This window comes from Megalobrama amblycephala, linkage group LG9, assembly GCF_018812025.1.
Source record: "Megalobrama amblycephala isolate DHTTF-2021 linkage group LG9, ASM1881202v1, whole genome shotgun sequence".
NCBI classification, from domain to species: domain Eukaryota; kingdom Metazoa; phylum Chordata; class Actinopteri; order Cypriniformes; family Xenocyprididae; genus Megalobrama; species Megalobrama amblycephala.
This window is the reverse complement of record NC_063052.1, coordinates 28,475,140-28,495,336: the sequence shown is the minus strand read 5'-3', so window position 1 is coordinate 28,495,336 and position 20,197 is coordinate 28,475,140. Positions and strand designations below refer to the sequence as shown.

General features: G+C 41.0%; 1 protein-coding gene across 5 annotated transcripts; it reads right to left on the bottom strand.

The window, feature by feature from the left end:
• Positions 1 to 362: 362 nt before the first annotated feature.
• On the bottom strand, positions 363 to 18,241 carry LOC125275515. Of its 5 annotated transcripts, XM_048202516.1 has the most exons (11): positions 17,642 to 18,241; positions 17,282 to 17,387; positions 16,785 to 16,996; positions 5,613 to 5,740; positions 2,725 to 2,933; positions 2,573 to 2,627; positions 2,341 to 2,462; positions 2,045 to 2,271; positions 1,385 to 1,544; positions 1,069 to 1,179; positions 363 to 913 (listed from the first exon to the last, which is right to left on the bottom strand). In XM_048202516.1, exons 5-11 carry the CDS (start codon positions 2,924 to 2,926, stop codon positions 831 to 833), a joined length of 960 nt encoding a protein of 319 aa, XP_048058473.1. In that variant the 5' UTR covers positions 2,927 to 2,933; positions 5,613 to 5,740; positions 16,785 to 16,996; positions 17,282 to 17,387; positions 17,642 to 18,241; the 3' UTR covers positions 363 to 830. The 5 variants fall into 5 exon arrangements, with proteins under 5 accessions (XP_048058473.1, XP_048058471.1, XP_048058470.1 ...); XM_048202514.1 differs by lacking the exons at positions 16,785 to 16,996; positions 17,282 to 17,387; positions 17,642 to 18,241 and adding exons at positions 6,486 to 6,552; positions 14,160 to 15,377; XM_048202513.1 differs by lacking the exons at positions 16,785 to 16,996; positions 17,282 to 17,387; positions 17,642 to 18,241 and adding exons at positions 6,486 to 8,465; positions 13,220 to 13,287.
• Positions 18,242 to 20,197: the final 1,956 nt, after the last annotated feature.

Genomic DNA, 20,197 nt, shown 5'->3' with positions numbered 1-20,197 from the left:
CGATGGTAACTTTAACCACATTTAACAGTACATTAGCAACATGCTAACGAAACATTTAGAAAGACAATTTACAAACATCACTAAAAATATCATGATATCAATGATCATGTCAGTTATTATTTCTCCATCTTCCATTTTTCGCTATTGTTCTTGCTTGCTTACCTAGTCTGATGATTCAGCTGTGCACAGATCCAGACGCTAATACTGCCTGCCCTTGTCTAATGCCTTGAACATGGGCTGGCATATGCAAATATTGGGGGCCTACACCCCGACTGTTACGTAACAGTCGGTGTTATGTTGAGATTCACCTGTTCCTCGGAGCTCATTTAAACAAATGAGATTTATATAAGAAGGAGGAAACAATGGAGTTTGAGACTCACTGTATGTCATTTCCATGTACTGAACTCTTGTTATTCAACTATGCCAAGGTAAATTCAATTTTTGAATCTAGGGCACCTTTAATTCTTTGTACAGTCAGTGAATTTGTCACAGTCATCAGTTGAAGATTCCCCAATAGTCACCCAATAATCCGATGTTTGACATCTAATTTCAGTATTGTAAAACTTGTCATGTGTAATTATGGTTTAATATAATTATTAAATCTTATTGATGAAACACTAAAAAAAGACAGAAATAGCCTATGTAGATTAAAAAATATTTACAACAAATTTTGCATACATTTGAGTTATGAAAAAAAAAAATAACATTTTATCACAAGAACCAATATTTGGAGCACACAATGTCATGCTAAGTCCAGTACACACAGCCTATAGTTCTATACAAAATGAAAGTTTAATCTGTAATTAACCTATGAGTAAATGTTCCAAAACTCAGTCATCGATAAAATACATTCCAATCTCTGACTGGAAGGCATTGTCCAGCAGTGTGGGAGAAGTCACTTCTGAAGTCATATCTGCAGGGGAAGGAGGTATACAAATTATACAATGATCATGAAACAACTGAAGGTGGGTTTCTTAACAAAGAGCATTGACTAAACCATCATGGAGAAGATCAACCTATATAAAGTATTACATAATATCACTTGCTCATAATATCATTATCACTCACCTCCACAAACTTTTGGTCTCTTCCGACCAATTCGATCAATTGTGTACCACAAATAATTTTTTATTTCAGTTTCACAGTCTGCCCTCATTACACTGTGTTTTGATGCAGCATCTGAAAGAGGAAACTCAAAGAATTAATTGGAAATATGTGGCATTGTAGTCCTTCATACTTGCAACCGCTCTTGTACACTCTTAAGATCAAATTGGCAGACATCACAGAGTTCACCAAATTGGTTGAATTTACAAATACATACAAAACATAAGTAAATACAAACTTTCCTGGTATGCGGGAAGTGTTCATGCAGCAGTGAGTTTACCTCGTATTACATCTGCTAAAATAAGCCTAGAGAAGGCCTTTTTCTCTCCTCTCCCCTGCCAGTTGAACTCCATAGCCAGATCATCTGTTAGGACGCGTTGCATAATATTCTGAATGACATCCTTGGCCCCAAAACCTCTAATCCTTGACAGATGTTCTACCTGTAAAGAAAACATGTTTAAATATTTTATTAAGTGTTGTTTATTATTATTACATGTTGTTAAATACTTGATTCTTATTGGTCAAACACAGCATTGAGTAGTCAAATATTTTGTGCAATGACCGCAAAAGTGTAAATAGCTCATTTGCACCATCTTGCATCAACTAGTTGAACAGAGAACCACAGCTGGGTGAGAGAAAACATGAAATAGTTATCTTTGGTATGCTAATCCATAGAAAGAGATTAATAATAATACAGATTAATAATAGATCTGTATTAATATTCTGACATTGTATTTAATGTCCATTCATTCATTCATTCATTCATTCATTCATTCATTCATTCATTCATTCAATCATTCATTCATTAAGTAGCCATGGAATAAGCAGGATAATGTGTGTTCATTATTGCAAAATATACCTCTTACAGGAGTTACAGTTCAGAGTGTACATTAAAGCTAAGTGTACATTATGCCTTTCTTGAAATGCTGTGTTGACTCACATATTTTTGGCGTGTTGCTGCATTACTGAGCTCCATTTCAGTCCTGACCACATCTTCAGAGGTTCTAAGAGGCAGATTTATGCTTGTTTTAACATCTTTACTGGGCAAGCTGGTACTGCTGGGGGATTCAGAAACCGTATTTTCTTTCAGTAGTTTCTTTAACATGCCAGAGTTTTCCTGAACTGTGCTCTTGATGTCTCTCAGCATATGGAGGAGCTCATCCTTGTCTGTTGTGTAAGATGAGTTGTGTTGTAATTACAAAAAAAAACTGATTATAACAAAAGAAGCTGACTCACCATCAGCTGACATTCTGGATGTAGATGGTGTAGGGTGAAGTGGGTTTTTTGACATTTCTTGAGTGCTTTCAAGTCTTTGTCTTTTTAGTACTCCAGGGAATCCAGTGGCTAATAGAAAAGATCTTTATTTGAAAATAAACAATATTTTAACAAAACAGTATGAATTTTGACCTTTTAAAAATCCTTTAAACAAATTTTGTATTTGGCAATAAAGTGCAAGTATGTTACTTACCGTTCTTTCTGTTCTGTAATTTCTTTTTGCCCCTCTATTGCCTTATCAAAAGAGACTGCAATAAGATAAATATTTTATAATATTATTTGAGAACTTAATTAAAAAAAAAAAAAACTAAATTTAAACAATTATTTTAAAACAGTGACCATTACCATATTCTTTGTGAAAGCTAATATTTAATTTCTCCCATGTTTTCCCTCCTGTTTCAGGTTTAAGTCTGTTCTGGACAGCTTCCATGCACTTCTCTGGTGATCTGAATGGGGGCCAGTAACTTTGTTTCTTGTCTGTGCTCAACCAATGTGATGGTGCCACCATCACCTCATCTGAGTCTTGCAGGGTGACAACTGCATACATGGTCAGTCTAGAGAAGGGGGAAAGAATTATGTTTAGCTCTAATTGAAAAATAAAAATGCTCAATTTTATAATAAATTGAAAAGTTAACCAAACAAATCATGAATTTCAGATGCAAATCTGACAAAATACACAGAAACAACCACTTCACATGTTTTGTTGTTGTTGTTGTTTCTTTTCATTCTTTGGGCTAAATTTCTACACTGAATGCGTGATATATGTATATTATTAATAACAAATCAGCATGCCACTAATTTTTTAGACGCTCTATAATACGTTCATCTCCTACTCCAATGTGGGTTTCTTGAAAGAAAACAATGTGTATTTTGTAGTTTTCGAAATTTCTGATCTCTGTTTCGCTTAAGTCCATTAATATTCCAGGTGATAAAAGTTATTGTCTGTGTTTCCATCGACAGATCTCTTACAGACCAAAGGTCCTGTCAAAACAAAGAGTGATGGAGGGTAGGAACTTTTTGTTTTGCATTCTGAGAGAATTACTAAGACTGAGTTTTAAACATTCTGGTGTCCCAAAAAAAATGTTGTACTATTGTTTTATTCTTTGTCTTAAGATAATTTTGAGTCATAATTATGGCAACAATGTTGTCTGACACTTGTTAGACAGGTTATTGTGTCTAGACACAGTACCAGAGTAGTTCAAATGACGATATACAGTGGGTACGGAAAGTATTCAGACCCCCTTAAATTTTTCATTCTTTGTTATATTGCAGCCATTTGCTAAAATCATTTAAGTTCATTTTTTTCCTAATTAATGTACACACAGCACCCCATATTGACAGAAAAACACAGAATTGTTGACATTTTTGTAGATTTATTAAAAAAGAAAAACTGAAATATCACATGGTCCTAAGTATTCAGACTCTTTGCTCAGTATTTAGTAGAAGCACCCTTTTGATCTAATACAGCCATGAGTCTTTTTGGGAAAGATGCAACAAGTTTTTCACACCTAGATTTGGGGATCCTCTGCCATTCCTCCTTGCAGATCCTTTCCAGTTCTGTCAGGTTGGATGGTAAACGTTGGTGGACAGCCATTTTTAGGTCTCTCCAGAGATGCTCAATTGGGTTTACGTCAGGGCTCTGGCTGGGCCATTAAAGAACAGTCATGGAGTTGTTGTGAAGCCACTCCTTCATTATTTTAGCTGTGTGCTTAGGGTCATTTTCTTGTTGGAAGGTAAACCTTTGGCCCAGTCTGAGGTCCTGAGCACTCTGGAGAAGGTTTTCGTCCAGGATATCCCTGTACTTGTCCGCATTCATCTTTCCCTCGATTGCAACCAGTCGTCCTGTCCCTGCAGCTGAAAAACACCCCCACAGTATAATGCTGCCACCACCATGCTTCACTGTTGGGACTGTATTGGACAGGTGATGAGCAGTGCCTGGTTTTCTCCACACATACCGCTTAGAATTAAGGCCAAACAGTTCTATCTTGGTCTCATCAGACCAGAGAATCTTATTTCTCACCATCTTGGAGTCCTTCAGGTGTTTTTTAGCAAACTCCATGCGGGCTTTCATGTGTCTTGCACTGAGGAGAGGCTTCCGTCGGGCCACTCTGCCATAAAGCCCCGACTGGTGGAGGGCTGCAGTGATGGTTGACTTTCTACAACTTTCTCCCATCTCCCGACTGCATCTCTGGACCTCAGCCACAGTGATCTTTGGGTTCTTCTTTACCTCTCTCTAAGGCTCTTCTCCCCCGATAGCTCAGTTTGGCCGGACGGCCAGCTCTAGGAAGGGTTCTGGTCGTCCCAAACCTCTTCCATTTAAGGATTATGGAGGCCACTGTGCTCTTAGGAACCTTAAATGCAGCAGACATTTTTTTGCAACCTTGGCCAGATCTGTGCCTTGCCACAATTCTGTCTCTGAGCTCTGTAGGCAGTTCCTTTGACCTCATGATTCTCATTTGCTCTGACATGCACTGTGAGCTGTAAGGTCTTATATAGACAGGTGTGTGGCTTTCCTAATCAAGTCCAATCAGTATAATCAAACACAGCTGGACTCAAATGAAGGTGTAGAACCATCTCAAGGATGATCAGAAGAAATGGACAGCACCTGAGTTAAATATATGAGTGTCACAGTAACTGAATACTAGGACCATGTGATATTTCAGTTTTTCTTTTTTAATAAATCTGCAAAAATGTCAACAATTCTGTTTTTTCTGTCAATAGGTGCTGTGTGTACAAATGAGGAAAAAAATGAACAAATGAACAAATGGCTTAAACATGGGGGGTCTATTCTCAATATATGCTTCCTATATTGGATGTGCAAAATTTATCTCTGCAATATACACAAATTAAATATTAAAACACGGCATGTTGCAATAGGTGACAAAGCAATAATTTTATATTGCACTTTTAGTGTATTTTATGGTCATTGTCCCACAGCAAACAATATAAATATTACATGAATTAATGGTTAAACAATTACAAAAATGTTATTAATTTTTAGGTTTTAAAATATGTAATCCATAAATTACATTTTATATGCTGTAAATTTGTCATCATCATACATTTCAGTATCTGTCCAAACTTAAATAAATGTCTGTCCAAAATAAACAACAATACTATTATGTATCTTTAAAGGGCAACATACATTTTGGACATAAACATACATTTTAGAATTTGTATTAAGTTTAAACATGATAATAGAAATAGTGAAGGAAATTTGAAGGAAAATTTACCTTTTTTCTCAGGATAATGCGTGGGAGAGGAGACTGTCGTCGATTCAGTTGTCAAATTGAGCAGAGTAAGATTTCTGACCTTGTATCTGATTCACCTTTGGGTGTGGACTTTTTGGTGCATTGAGCAACTGGAAAGAGAAAATTTAGACTTATTTTCTAAATAAGTCTAAATTTTCTTATTTTCTGACATAATTTTCTTCAGCTTCACCATTAATTATTAAATCCTGAACTTTATTCTTCTGAAAAGAATAGAAACATGTTTAGGGGGAAATTAAAGTGAAAGCACATGAAGTCAAAGCAAATAATGCTCTTTGTAGGTCTGTTTGCCCTGTAGGTGAAATGGAAATTATCAAATTTGCATGCATCTTAGGTTACTTGACTGTAACCCTGTTCCCTGAAAAAGTGGGAACGAGATGCAGCGCTGATTAGCACTATTATTAGCGATATCTTTGTTTGACTTGTGAACTTAAACACGCCAAAGAATTTGGCTTATTCTTAAATAACTCAATCAATTCAATATAAACACTTGTTTGTGCATATGAGTTGAATAAGACAAGAAAGAAATGTTTTGTTGTTGTATTAAATGTGTGTGCATAACCCTTAATTATCGGGTCTTTAAAAGTATTCACTACCCTCCTCCTCATTCATTTTTTAAAGATAAACACCAACCTTCTTAGTATTCCTCAATCAATTCAATATAAACAATATGACAAGAAAGAAATCATAAAATTATAAAAGTATGCCTGTTTTCCCATTCCTTTTTTTGTCAAAATTGTATAGGTCGCTAACGACCCGAGGTGTGTATAAGTGTATGTATATTTGTATCTGCACAACAATAATTGAATCTTTGATGACGGAATAAGTGCAATTCACCTTTATTCCACAAGGTGGCAATGTCTGATACACAACGATGAAGTGGCATTTCATTCAGACAGAAAACCTGAGAATAGGAAGTATCATTAGCAAAACATGAAATGTCTCTGCGATTAAGGCTACTGCAGAGCAAGTTCTGAAAGCAATCAAATGTTAGTGTCACTGTCACTTGATGGATCTGGTTAAGTTGTCAGCGATCAAAATATTGATTTTGAAGATGTTGAAAATGATATAGTTTTTTGAGGTCGTGAATGGGCTAATATTCGTGATCTCAAACATATTCTCAAAGCTGTAATTTGCTGAATGTACTGGGAAATGAGCTCTGACAAGGACAGTGATGAAGACATAAAACATCTTCTCCAAATGAGCCCTTCCAAGCTCCAAAAGGTAACAAAATATGTTTTATTTTATTCTTTTGTAATTGTTACTCTAATATCAGAGAAGTTTTATATTATCGTGACAGGTAGAGATCCATGTTAGATATAGATCCGGGTCGCTAAAGACCCAAATATGTAAGAATGATTGGTGAAACAGTCATGCATTTAAGAGTTACATGATGTTGATGTGAGAGAGTTGATTGTTGTAAACATAGATACTTTTATGCAAGAAAAATTTCAGACTCGTCTAACAATAAAGTGCTATATCATATCATATCATATCATATCATATCATATCATATCATATATCATGTGAGCTTGGAGTAACATGAACATCCAAATCATTAAAATCTAATAAATGTGTGCGGAGAGGACCAGCCTGCCACATTGCATACTTGCTGCAAGGGGCGCCTCTTGCTAAAGTCCTGGAGGATGCAACCCCCTGGTAGAATCAGCCCTAACACCTAGAGGTGAAGCTTGACCTCATAGGCTAGAGCAATAATATCCCTCACTCAATGTGACATAGTTTGGTTTGTTGCGGCCGCCCCAGTTACGGCCCCCATAAACAAATTAACAGCTGCTCTGACTTCCATCACTGGCTAGTGTGGAGTATGTAGATCTGGTAAGGGTGCAAAATAGCCTTGATCAGTCCAGGAGCAAAGTCTAAGCAGGATGGCGAAACTGACAGAGCCTGCAAATCCCCAATCCCCTTTCAGCAAGAAGTACAGGGAGAAGAAACACCTTAGCAACCACATAGCAACACCCTAGCAAACACACAGAACACCTATGCAACCACAGAGCAACACCATAGCAACAGGCAGGAAACACTTAGCAACCGGATGCCGAGTTTTGCCACTGCAAGCACCACTCACATTTTAGTTATTATTATCATCCTCATTTAAAACGCAAAGCAGCCCATTATAATAAGTGATATAATTGTCTACACTCTTGTACCACCCCTGACAACAGCACAAATGGATTTGAAATATTCCCTTTGATGTGTCCTTGGATGCATTGAATGTAGACATAGTGTAAGAAGGTTGCAGGCCATTTTATTTTGCAGGCCAAGTTCAAATTGGTAAATAAAATCGCTATTTTTGTTATGTTGTTTTGTTTTTGCACACCAAAAGTATTCTCGTTGCTTCATAACATTAAGGTTGAACCACTGTATGTTACAGTATAGACACCGGAGACAGATGTAGAAGCAGTTTGGGGTTTTATTGAGACAATCAGCAGAGCAACAGGTAAATGCAATGATGGATAAGATGAACTTGGAGATGAAAGAGAGGTAATACTGTCCTTTGTTTATGTTGCAGATGAAGGCGTTGGAGCTGGCAGACGGGAACACTCACACACACAGGTAGGTAGAGACACGAGGAGACCAGGAGACGATGGAGACGATGGAGAGTATGGAGACAGGTAAGTATCGTTTTGGGAGTCCTTGAGGTAAGCATACAACTTGTGTATAACGAACGAGACCGGACAATGTGTGTGTGTGAGTGTGGGGCTTAAGTAGTGAGGTGATCATGGTGATAATGAGTTGCAGGTGGCGGTGATCAGTACTCCGGTGATTGGGTGCGTGGGTAAGGGAGTGAGGTGGAACCTGACGTGTCTGTGACAGTACCCCCCCTCCCACGGCCCGCTCCTGAGGGCCGAGGACCCCGACGTCGTGGTGGTCGTCCTCGAGGTCGTGGGGCAGGTCTGTCTGGGTGGTTGGTGTGGAAAGTCTGTAACAGAGTAGGATCAAGGATATCATTCTTGGGGACCCATGAGCGTTCCTCGGGGCCATAGCCTTCCCAATCCACCAGGTATTCTAAGAGACCACCACGGCGCCGGGAGTCCAGGATCTCTCGCACCACGTAAGCAGTTCCATCGTCCAGGATGAGTGGAAGGGGGGGCTCGGCGGCTGCCACGTCAGGTTCTGTGGAAGGAAGAACAGAAGGGTGGTGAGGTTTCAATAGTGACACGTGGAAAGTGGGATGAATTTTTTTGTACTGTGCAGGGAGTTGTAGTCTGTAGGTGACGGGGTTGATCTGTCGAAGGATGGTGAACGGGCCAATGAAGCGGGGACTCAGCTTCTTGCAGGGCAGGCGCATCCTGATGTCTCTGGTGGACAGCCAGACCTTCTGCCCCGGTTGGTAGGTTGGAGCTTGGGAGCGCCGAAGGTCGGCTGTCATCTTGCGCCTGCGCAGGGCTCTCTGCAGCTGGTGGTGAGCTGAGTCCCATACCCTCTCGCTCTCCCGGAACCAGTAGTCAACTGCAGGAACGTTGGAGGGTTCCCCGTCCCAGGGGAACAGTGGGGGTTGGAAACCGAGTACGCATTGGAAAGGTGTTAATCCAGTAGTGGCTTGACGGAGGGAGTTCTGGGCGTACTCGGCCCAACCCAGGTACTGGTTCCAGGAGTTCTGGTGGCCGTGACAGAAGGTACGCAGGAAGCGGCCGATCTCCTGGATCTTCCGTTCCGTCTGCCCGTTTGACTGAGGATGGTATCCAGACGATAGGCTGACGGTCACACCCAGGAGGGAGAAGAACGCCTTCCAGACTCGAGAGACGAATTGAGGTCCTCTGTCAGAGACTATATCTTCGGGGATTCCATAGTGACGAAAGACATGGTTGAACATTAATTCCGCTGTGGCCATGGCAGTCGGTAGACCTTCCAGGGGTATTAGACGGCAGGCTTTGGAGAAACGGTCCACGACGACCAGAATGCAGGTGTGACCATCAGACTCTGGGAGATCCGTGACGAAATCCACTCCCAGGTGTGACCAGGGTCTCTCAGGAACGGGCAGAGGATTGAGCTTGCCGGTTGGTAGATGGCGTGGGCTCTTGGAGATGGCGCACTCCCTGCAGCCCTGCACGTACCTTCTGACGTCGCTGGCCATGTTGGGCCACCAGAAGCGCTGTTTAAGCAGCGAGAGGGTCTCATTGACCCCCGGGTGACCAGTGCCAAGTGAAGAGTGAACGGAGTGCAGGAGTGGAGTGCGTCGTGTCCGGGTGATGTAGCGTAAGCCTTGGGGGCAACCCGGCGGAGTGCGTGAGGAGGCATTGGAGGAGGGTAAGGTCTCTTCTGACCATTCGATGGGGCTCACGAAGAGGGTTTCAGGCAGGATAGGTTCAGGTTCGTCGTTCTTTTCCTCTGGGGCGTGGAGACGTGAGAGAGCATCGGCTTTAATATTCTTGACACCAGGGCGGTATGAAATTGTGAAGTTGAATCGTGAGAAGAACATCGCCCACCGGGCTTGACGAGGGTTGAGTCGCTTGGCAGCTTTCAGATACTCGAGGTTCTTATGGTCGGTTAGAACTTGGAATGGGTGGTTTGCCCCCTCCAACCAATGCCTCCACTCTTCAAGGGCGAGCTTGACAGCCAGGAGTTCGCGATCCCCGATATCATAGTTTACCTCCGCCGGGTTGAGCTTACGGGAGAAGAAGGCGCATGGATGGAGCCTACTTGGGTTCCCCTGCTGCTGCGATAGTACCGCTCCCACTCCGGTGGTGGAGGCGTCCACCTCCACGACGAATGGTAGGTCTGGATTGGGGTGGACGAGGAGGGGAGCGGTGGTGAAGGCCTTCTTGAGCGACTCAAAAGCTTCTGTGGCAGGCTGGGACCAGGACAGAGACTTGGGCTGCTTCCGGAGGAGGTTGGTGAGTGGACTGACTATGGTGCTGTAATTCTTGATGAATCGGCGGTAGAAATTGGAAAATCCGAGGAAACGTTGGAGTTCTTTTATGGTACTTGGAGTGGGCCAGTTCTGGATGGCAGAGACCTTCCCCTCGTCCATCCGGATGCCACTGTGGTCAATCACATATCCTAGGAAGTGAACTGAGGGCTGATGGAACGAGCACTTCTCTGCTTTTAGGAAGAGATGGAACTGCCGTAAGCGCTTGAGGACCTCCGCAACGTGGTGGCGATGTTCGGCCAAGCTCCGGGAGTAGATGAGGATGTCATCAATATACACGAGAACGAACTTGTGGAGGAACTCCCGGAGCACCTCATGGATAAAGTCCTGGAATACGGAGGGGGCGTTGACCAGGCCATACGGCATAACTAGGTATTCATAGTGGCCGGTGGGCGTGACGAAGGCGGTCTTCCACTCGTCCCCCTCGCGTATCCGGATGAGGTTGTACGCGCTGCGGAGGTCCAGCTTGGTGAACACAGTGGCACCGCGGAGATGTTCCAGGGCCGCTGGGACGAGGGGAAGTGGATACCGGAATTTGACTGTAATCTTGTTTAATGAGCGGTAATCAATGCAAGGCCTCAAGCCTCCGTCCTTCTTGGCCACGAAGAAGAAGCTTGAAGCAGCAGGGGAAGTAGACGGGCGGATGTATCCTTGATTAAGGGCCTCTTTGATGTATTCCTCCATGGCCTTCTCCTCCGGTACTGACAGGGGGTATATGCGTCCCCTGGGCACTGGTTCACCCGGTAACAGATCGATGGCACAGTCCCATGGCCGGTGTGGAGGAAGCTTGGAGGCGCGTTGCGGGCAGAAGACGTCACTGAAGGGGGCGTAGTCGGGTGGAACTTCGACGGAGCGTTTTTCCATGGGGCTTTCGATGGAGGTAGCGTTGATGGAGAGACTTGTTGAGAGAGGAGATCTTGGAATGGGAAGTTCTGGAAAACAGCCAGGGAAACAGTGGTCGCCCCACTTCAGGACTTCGCCCGTGCGCCATGAGATGTTGGGATTGTGGAGTTTCAGCCACGGGCGCCCTAGAACCACGTCAGCGGTGGATTCCTCCAGAACCAGCAGATGGATGGATTCGGTGTGGAAGATACCCACGTGCAGTTGAAGGGGTCCAGTGACGCGTCGAATCATCTTGCGGCTCAGGGGTTTGCCCGTGATAGAGTGGACCTGGTAGTTAATCGGAGAAGGCGAGGTCTTAATCCCGAGGTGTCGACAGAGGGCGCCGGAGATGAAATTTCCTGCTGACCCTGAATCGAGGAGCACCACCACTGGAATGGAAGCATTAGCAGCAGTAAGGTTTACTACAGTAGTGAGTGGTTTCATCTTTTGGATAGAGGGAATGATAGCACTCACCACAGGTCGAGGAGGACGGGTTGGGCATGTGGAGATGACATGCCCAGGAGATCCACAGTATAAGCATAGATTCAGGGTCAGCCTTCTCTGTCTTTCTGTGGGTGACAAACGGGAGTTATCCACTTGCATGGGCTCGGGGCTGGTTCTGGGGAGCTGACGGGTTCGGACCGACGGAGGAGAGGTGTTGTCTGTGACTGGCCCTGGTGCTCGAGGAGACACGACTGCATACGAGAACCCACGCGGATGGCGAGTTGGATGAATCTTTCAAGTCCTATGGAGTCCTCGTATGCAGCGAGATGCAGCCGCACGTTAGGCTCCAGACCTTGTCGAAAGGTAGTGATGAGGGCTTGTTCATTCCATCCGCTGGTTGCGGCGAGCGTTCTGAACTGCAAGGCATAATCGTTAACAGTCTTATTTCCTTGTTTTAAATTATACAATTTCTCACCAGTTGAAGAATCTGCCAAAGGTTTTCCGAAGACTTCTCTGAAGTGGGTAACGAATGCCGTGTAGGATTTGACAACTGATCCATTTTGAGTCCAGAGCGAATCTGCCCATTGTAGGGCCTTACCTTGCAGTTGGGAAATAATGAACGCTATTTTCGCCGTATCGGTGGGGTAGAGGTGCGGCTGCATCTCCAGGACCAGCTCACACTGAAGGAGGAATCCGCTGCAATCCTCCGCCAATCCTGAGTAGGGCGCCGGTTTGGCCATGGGACTGGCGGTGAATACCGGCGAAGTAGAGGTGACTGTGGCGGCGGTGGCAGCAGCGGTGGCTGGTGCTGGTGATGGTGACGGTGGTTGAGAAGTGAGTGCTCGCCGAACTTCATCCACGAGCTCCTGGAAAGGGTCTTGACGGCTCATGCTGATTGTAAGCTGTTTTGGTCCGGTCTTCTGTTACAGTATAGACACCGGAGACAGATGTAGAAGCAGTTTGGGGTTTTATTGAGACAATCAGCAGAGCAACAGGTAAATGCAATGATGGATAAGATGAACTTGGAGATGAAAGAGAGGTAATACTGTCCTTTGTTTATGTTGCAGATGAAGGCGTTAGAGCTGGCAGACGGGAACACTCACACACACAGGAAGGTAGAGACACGAGGAGACCAGGAGACGATGGAGACGATAGAGAGTATGGAGACAGGTAAGTATCGTTTTGGGAGTCCTTGAGGTAAGCATACAACTTGTGTATAACGAACGAGACCGGACAATGTGTGTGTGTGAGTGTGGGGCTTAAGTAGTGAGGTGATCATGGTGATAATGAGTTGCAGGTGGCGGTGATCAGTACTCCGGTGATTGGGTGCGTGGGTAAGGGAGTGAGGTGGAACCTGACGTGTCTGTGACACTGTAGTCACGCTGACTATTTTAACTTTCTGGACCTCGAAAGGTACAATGACATTGATGCCTATGTGTGGTTCAGACCCTCGGATTTCATCAAAAACATCTTAATTTGTGTTCCGAAGATGAACGAAGGTCTTACGGCTATGGAACGACATGAGGGTGAGTAATTAATGACAGAAATTTCATTTTTGGGTGAACTAACCCTTTAAGATCCTCTACCGATGAGTGACATTCTTGGAGGAAACAAAAATCAGATTTAAATTTGTTTGAGATATAAGAAAATAGTGTTAGTGAGTTTTTTTTTTTTTTAGCCCTCTAGCATTTAAAGAAATAATAGATAAAGGCATGAAGTAAAAAAAGACAATTGAAGAAAAATATATAAATAAAATTAAATAGACCTAGCGGAACAAATCATTTATTGTGCAGAACTTTAACTGGTCAAGAAATGAGCACAAGGATCAGAACTGCAATTCTAACAATAGGAAAAAGATATTGAAATACAGTATGAAATGCGAATTAAGCAATACATTAAATGAAATTTGAGAAAATACAAGTATAATACCAGATCGTTTAAGTCATTAAGAGCCTGTATTGTATTATACAAGCCAGAACGAAGCAGATAACTGAAGCATTGTCTCAATAACTATATCTCCCACAAACTAACACATTCTAGAACTATTTAAAGCATGACAAAACAAGCCAAATGAACACAGACCGGCATGAAAAATGAAAAATACCATGAAAAATAGAGATTATCTTTTTGTGGGTTGTTTTGAAAGAAAGAAAGAAACAATTCAAGACTTTTTTTTTTCTTTTTTTTTACTACAGACACAACATGGTTAACACAACTTAATTAACTCTTAAGGTTTAGTTAAGTTGTAGAATTTAGCTAGGCTAAGCACCAGAATATTTTGAGGAAAGAGTTACCTTGTGTCTCAGGATAAATCACTCATTTCAGCTCTCAGGTTGAACAGAGATTAAGACTTCCGTTGTTAGATTTTCTTATAGACACTCTTGGGCGTGGACTTCTTGGTAAATCGCAGTCTGTCAGTTGAACATTTTGTATTTTAACAAAATGAAAGTTGTCATCATTGTTTGGAATCAAACATTCTTTAAAATATTTTTCTATAACATCCACTGTCTCTTTTAATTTTTCTATATAAAGTAAAAATGGCTGTCCAAATAAGTCTAATTAATTGTGTTTTTCAGCTCTAGAATTAGGCTGCTATTCCACAAAAATAATATTTTCATGTAACTGGGAACATTAAAGTGAAAGCACATGAAGTGAAAGATAATAAACACAGTGCTCTTAAATCTTTTGGCCTGGAGAAACAAAAGAAAAAAAGAAAAAGAAAAACAACCCTTTCTCAAAGAAACACTATTTACAGAGGACACTACACTGAATTTACTATATTAGCCACAACAAAAACCACAGCCAACTACACTCTCCTCAGCCTCCCACATGAAAATGAGTATCTCTATCACTTTTAAAAGATGCAAAGTTCAATCTCAGCCAACCGTGGCATGTTCATAAGGCAGGGGCAACATGCAAGAATGACAGAGAGAGACAAACACCAGCAGCAGAATACTTATCTCAGATTATATTATCTCAGGGTCTACTCTGATCACTACTGTACCCCCTAGCCTATGGTCTAGATAACAACCAAGCCTACCTGGGCGCCACAACTGGCTCTTCGCACTCAGACAACAACTATGCCTACTTATGCACTCCCATGGCCCACACTGTTGCAACTGTTTGCCAACCTTTTAAAGTCTTTTGGGACACCGTTGTAAAAATCTTTTTCAGACAGTAAATCTAATTTCAATCCAATGTTAGCTTCACTTCCTGTCTCCGGAGATACCTTCATCTGATCAGTTTTCGAAGGCAACATAGATGTATCCTTCGCTGCCTTTGAAATCCAACAATCCTATCCCAGATAGCATGTAATCATTGAAACAATGTTGAGTCAGGTAATATTATTGATTCAACATTAAAAAAGTGATATTTTTTCAACATCACTTTTGCACCCTCAGTTACAAATATTACACTGTGGTGTGGATTCTTCATCACTGCTATTAAATCAATATTGAATTTAACAAAGGTAATCATTAGTAATATTGTTTGATCAATGTTAATGTTATGTTGATTGTTCAATGTTCTGAACAACATTAATATTTCACCTAAACTTTAATGGTATGTCAACAAATTTATGACCATTTCAAAATTGTGGGAAAACCTTTTAAAGCATAAATGACACCTTTCCAGCAATTGAGTCAAGTTTCTTTTATTTGACAGTTTAACACAATTAATGACAAAGAGATAGAAAATTAAATTCTTTAAGAGTGGGGCAAAAAGGACAATAGCATTACAACCTTTAAAAATAGCATTACTTTCAGAAGCGGTGCTGCAAAGATTGGCTGCTGCCTGACAAAAGCAATGCATTCTGGTTAAAAAATCTGTCCGACTTTGATCGGTGCTGCAAGCGCCTTACGATCACATCTGGCATCATAGTACCACAAGAGCAAAATGAGACCAGCCACTTAGGTCAGGCGCTGCAGTCGCTCAAATTCAGCTGCGAAAGCCTTGATGACAAAACGCTTTACTCTCATTGGTCAGATTCTGTGATGATTCTGTGTTGCGTGTTTTCCTGTATTTAACCAGTCTTGATATTGAATATCTGATATTCACACAAAACACACAAAACATTAACAAAAATGAAGATTACACTATCTAGTACATATATTTATATATATTTGTTTTAATCGCATCCACTTCTTCGGCTACAGTCAATGCAAAAATCATGTGGTCTGCCACGAATTAAATTTTTCAGCACACTATACCGAAAGCACGAAGTGTCCGACCTGACGGTCGTCTATGGCCCTGTCCCAAATGGCACAATTCATGTGCACTTTCGGTCAAGACCGTAGGGTGTCCCATTCATTATTTAAGCTTAAAGTAGGGTGCTCATGAGCGCCCCCTTTGCGGCTGCTATACGTTCTCGATGCGCACTTCTGTTGAGCCCTCAAGACTGTGAGCTATGCAGAGGATTTTACCCGGCAGTCAAAGTGGCATTACGTTGTGAAAGTGCGGACTCAGAGGAAGACCGTGGGGGTTTAGGGTGCCATTTGGGACAGGGCCTATGTACTCCTCCCCTTGTACCCAACCTTCAGATCTCGCTAGCCGGTGGCAGGTTAGTGTAGTTCATCTCAAACAAGCCTAATGTGATATCATTGTCACATTTATTAAAGCAGAACTAGGTAACTTTTTTTACCTTCATAAATAGTTTTTTAAGTCCTTACGATGGTTAATTGACTTGTAGTGGTGTGTTTGAGTCGTGCACTAACACCCTCTGGCACGTCTATGCCAGAATACAGCACTTGCAAGTTGAGCTGCACCGACCTGAAACAATCTCGCCTCATGTTCACGTTCACGCGAGAGTGACAAAATGCTTTACGGTAATTCAAAAACAATGTATATATATTATGACTTCATAAGAAAATTTCGAAAATTACCCACCTCCATCAAGTGCACTGTATTTGCAAATTACCCACCTCCTCTTTCTTGTACTGTATTTACAAAACTACAGCGCTGGTGAGTGTTGTAGTCATTGTAGTCCAGAGCTGTGCTTGGAGTATTTATGACAGTGTGATTCACTGAAGGAACCTGTAGGAGGAGCTTCGCAAATCTTACTGAGTTCCGCTTTAAGACGGTGCTTCTCTTTTTTTCTTTTTTTTTTAATTGTCCATCCTCATCTGCCTTCATTCTTATTAAAGGAAAGAAGGCAAGGTCAAGGTGCTCTGCAAGCATTGAGTAATAAATGCAATTCATGGTGTAAAGTATGATATTCTTGCTCACGTTCATGTCACTTGCACTTTAAGAAATGTTGTTAGAAAATCAATAAATAGGAAATTGCTAATAAATATTACTAAAGCAAGATGCATGCACTTTAAAAACTTTTTAAAATAAATTTATCTTATTAGATTCCGTAACAATAAATCAAATGCAAATTATTAGGAAACAACCACTAGTGTTCTGCAAAGATACATACCTGCAGGATCTTGTGGTCTTCAACTACAAATCACTGTTGGTCACTAGCTGTCTCCACTTATGTCTGCTGTTGGCTTTCATCAAATTGTCAATGCTGATCCAACACACTTTAAACATTGAAATGACAATCTCAACCAAATGATGGTCTGAATCAAAACTCAACATTGTATAAATGTCCCCATGCTATCTGGGTATGCATTCCATTCATGGCAGTTGAGCTATAAGAAAGATGGCATCTGAAAGTTGCGGTTTCCTATCAGTTTGTGTGTAAATGTAAATTGTTTTACTGTTTTCCACTTCTGATTTCATTTCTAGCAAAAAAATTACTACTGTAGTAAATAAATATTTGTTTAGTTCTCACCAAAGATTGCTCTGTATTGCTGTAGATTATTAATGTTACACTGCCTCAATAGTTCGTGAGGTGCCAGTTTTCGGATGCAGCCCACGTGACTTCTGGGGGTTGTGGTCTGTAGCTGGCTTCCGCTTGCTGCTTGCTTGTATGCTCTTGTTTTAACATATTTCCTGCATGCATTGTTACATTGTTTGAATTCAACTGTTTTGTTTACCTGCTTCAACACATTTCATGTTTGTGTCAATGGCATTATCAATACACACATTTTTTTATTGTACATTTTATCAGATTTTTACCTTTCTAACAGTCTTCATTTTGGCATTTACACATAACAATGCTTCTGTCCCCCAGAACCTATGTTCACCCACACACATATACACAGGATGTGGTACAGACTACACTTGAGTCAACAGCCTGTGCTTGTTTTTATGTCACCTCATGTAAATTTCATGGCACCTAGAGAATTTCCAAACTCTGTAATTTTCTGCTTTTTCTTATATCATTTCTTATAATTTAAATCTGTATCTAATTGTTTAGAAGAGAACACTTAATTTGTCTTGACAAGACTATTTTATAAAGATTAAAGGGATAGTTCACCCAAAAATGAAAATTCTGTCATCATTTACTCACCCTCATGTTGTTCCAAACAAATTTCTTTGTTCTGCTGAACACAATATTGTGTTATATTGTGTTATAAACAGATATTTTGAAGAATGTGGGAAACTGAACTGTTTTGGGGCACCATTGACTTCCATGGTATTTTTTTTTTCTACTATGGAAGTCAATGGTGCCCCAAAGCAGCCTAGTTACAAACTTTCTTCAAAATATCTTCATTTGTGTTCAACAGACCAAAGAAATTTATACAGGCTCTCGCCCTCCAGTGCAGCTTCATTAAATCCAATCAGGTAATCAGGAAGAAAGTTGAGTTCTGCCCTTTTCTTCTTTTTTTCTACCAAGCGGCAACCACCCCCAGTTTCTCTTGAAGCCAATATCAGACGATCAGTCATTTTCTAAAAAAATATGTATATGCTTTATAAACACAAATTATCGCCTTGCACGTGCTTCCGCCTTAATTCCGTATTCTTCAAAAAGCTTACGCTGTATGTTCTACGCCTTCCCTATTAAACTTATGGAACAAATGTGGAGCCACTTCCGTTTTTTCCGTAAGTAGAATAGGGAAGGCGTAGGACATACAGCGTAAGCTTTTTGAAGAATACGGAAGGCGGAATGGTGGAAGCACTTGCAAGGCGATCATTTGTGTTTATAAAGCATATACAGTTGTATTTGTTTTTTTTTTTAGAAAATGGCTGATCATTTCACTAGATAAGATTTTTTTTTATTCCCTTATTCCTTGTTTGGTATCGTTTAAGCCCTTTGAAGCTTAATGCTATCTAGATTGCTGACGATTCTGGAATTCTGGTCAAATACAAAGTCTATATTCACTGTGTATAAAACATACAATACACTTCAAATGATTATTCATATACTGTATGTAAATATGCACTACATTAATGATAAGACGAGACAATCTAACTGTTGTTGGAAAACATACTAAGAAATCATGCCGGTCACTAGCATTGTTCTCCCCTCCACCATGTTTAAAGTTTATGGCCCGCCCATCTTGAAAATTTGGGTGTCAAAATTATTCCCAAACTTCATAATTGTAAACACGACATCAGAGGGCGCTCATGTACAGTTTTCACCTAAGAAAACATATGTTTACGATAATTCCAATAGCACGTAAAGGCAGCATTAATCTATTCTAACCTACTTATTTTTAAAGGTGCCCTAGAATTGAAAATTGAATTTACCTTGACTTTATGCAGGTAAGCAAGCAAGGACAATAGCGAAAAATGGCAGATGGAGCAATAATAACTGACATGATCCATGATATCATAATATTTTTAGTGATATTTGTAAATTGCCTTTCTAAATGTTTCGTTAGCATGTTGCTAATGTACTGTTAAAGTTACCATTGTTTCTTACTGTATTCACAGAGACAAGAGCGTTGTTATTTTCATTTTTAAACACTAGCAGTCTGTATAATTCATAAACACAACTTCATTCTTTATAAATCTCTCCAACAGTGTAGCATTAGCCGTTAGCCACGGAGCATAGCCTCAAACTTATTCAGAATCAAATGTAAACATCCAAATAAATGCTATACTTACGAGATCTGATATGCTGCATGACAAACATTTTGTAAAGATCCATTTTTAGGGTTATAGTAGCTGTGTTAACTTTGTTTATGCAATGTATTATAGAGTTGCGAGCTTGGGGGCGGGGAGCGCGGGCATTTAAAGGAGACACACTCAGAATCAGCGCATTTCTAATGATGCCCCAAAATAGGCAGTTAAAAAATGTAGTAATAAAAAAAAAATCTATGGGGTATTTTGAGCTGAAACTTCACAGACACATTCAGGGGACACCTTAGACTTATATTACATCTTGTGAAAAAGGGTTCTAGGGCACCTTTAAGAAAGGTTCATTCTTTGTACAGTCTATGAATGTATACATCATCAGTTGAAGATTCCCAGAGGACTGTATGTCATCCAATAGTCACAT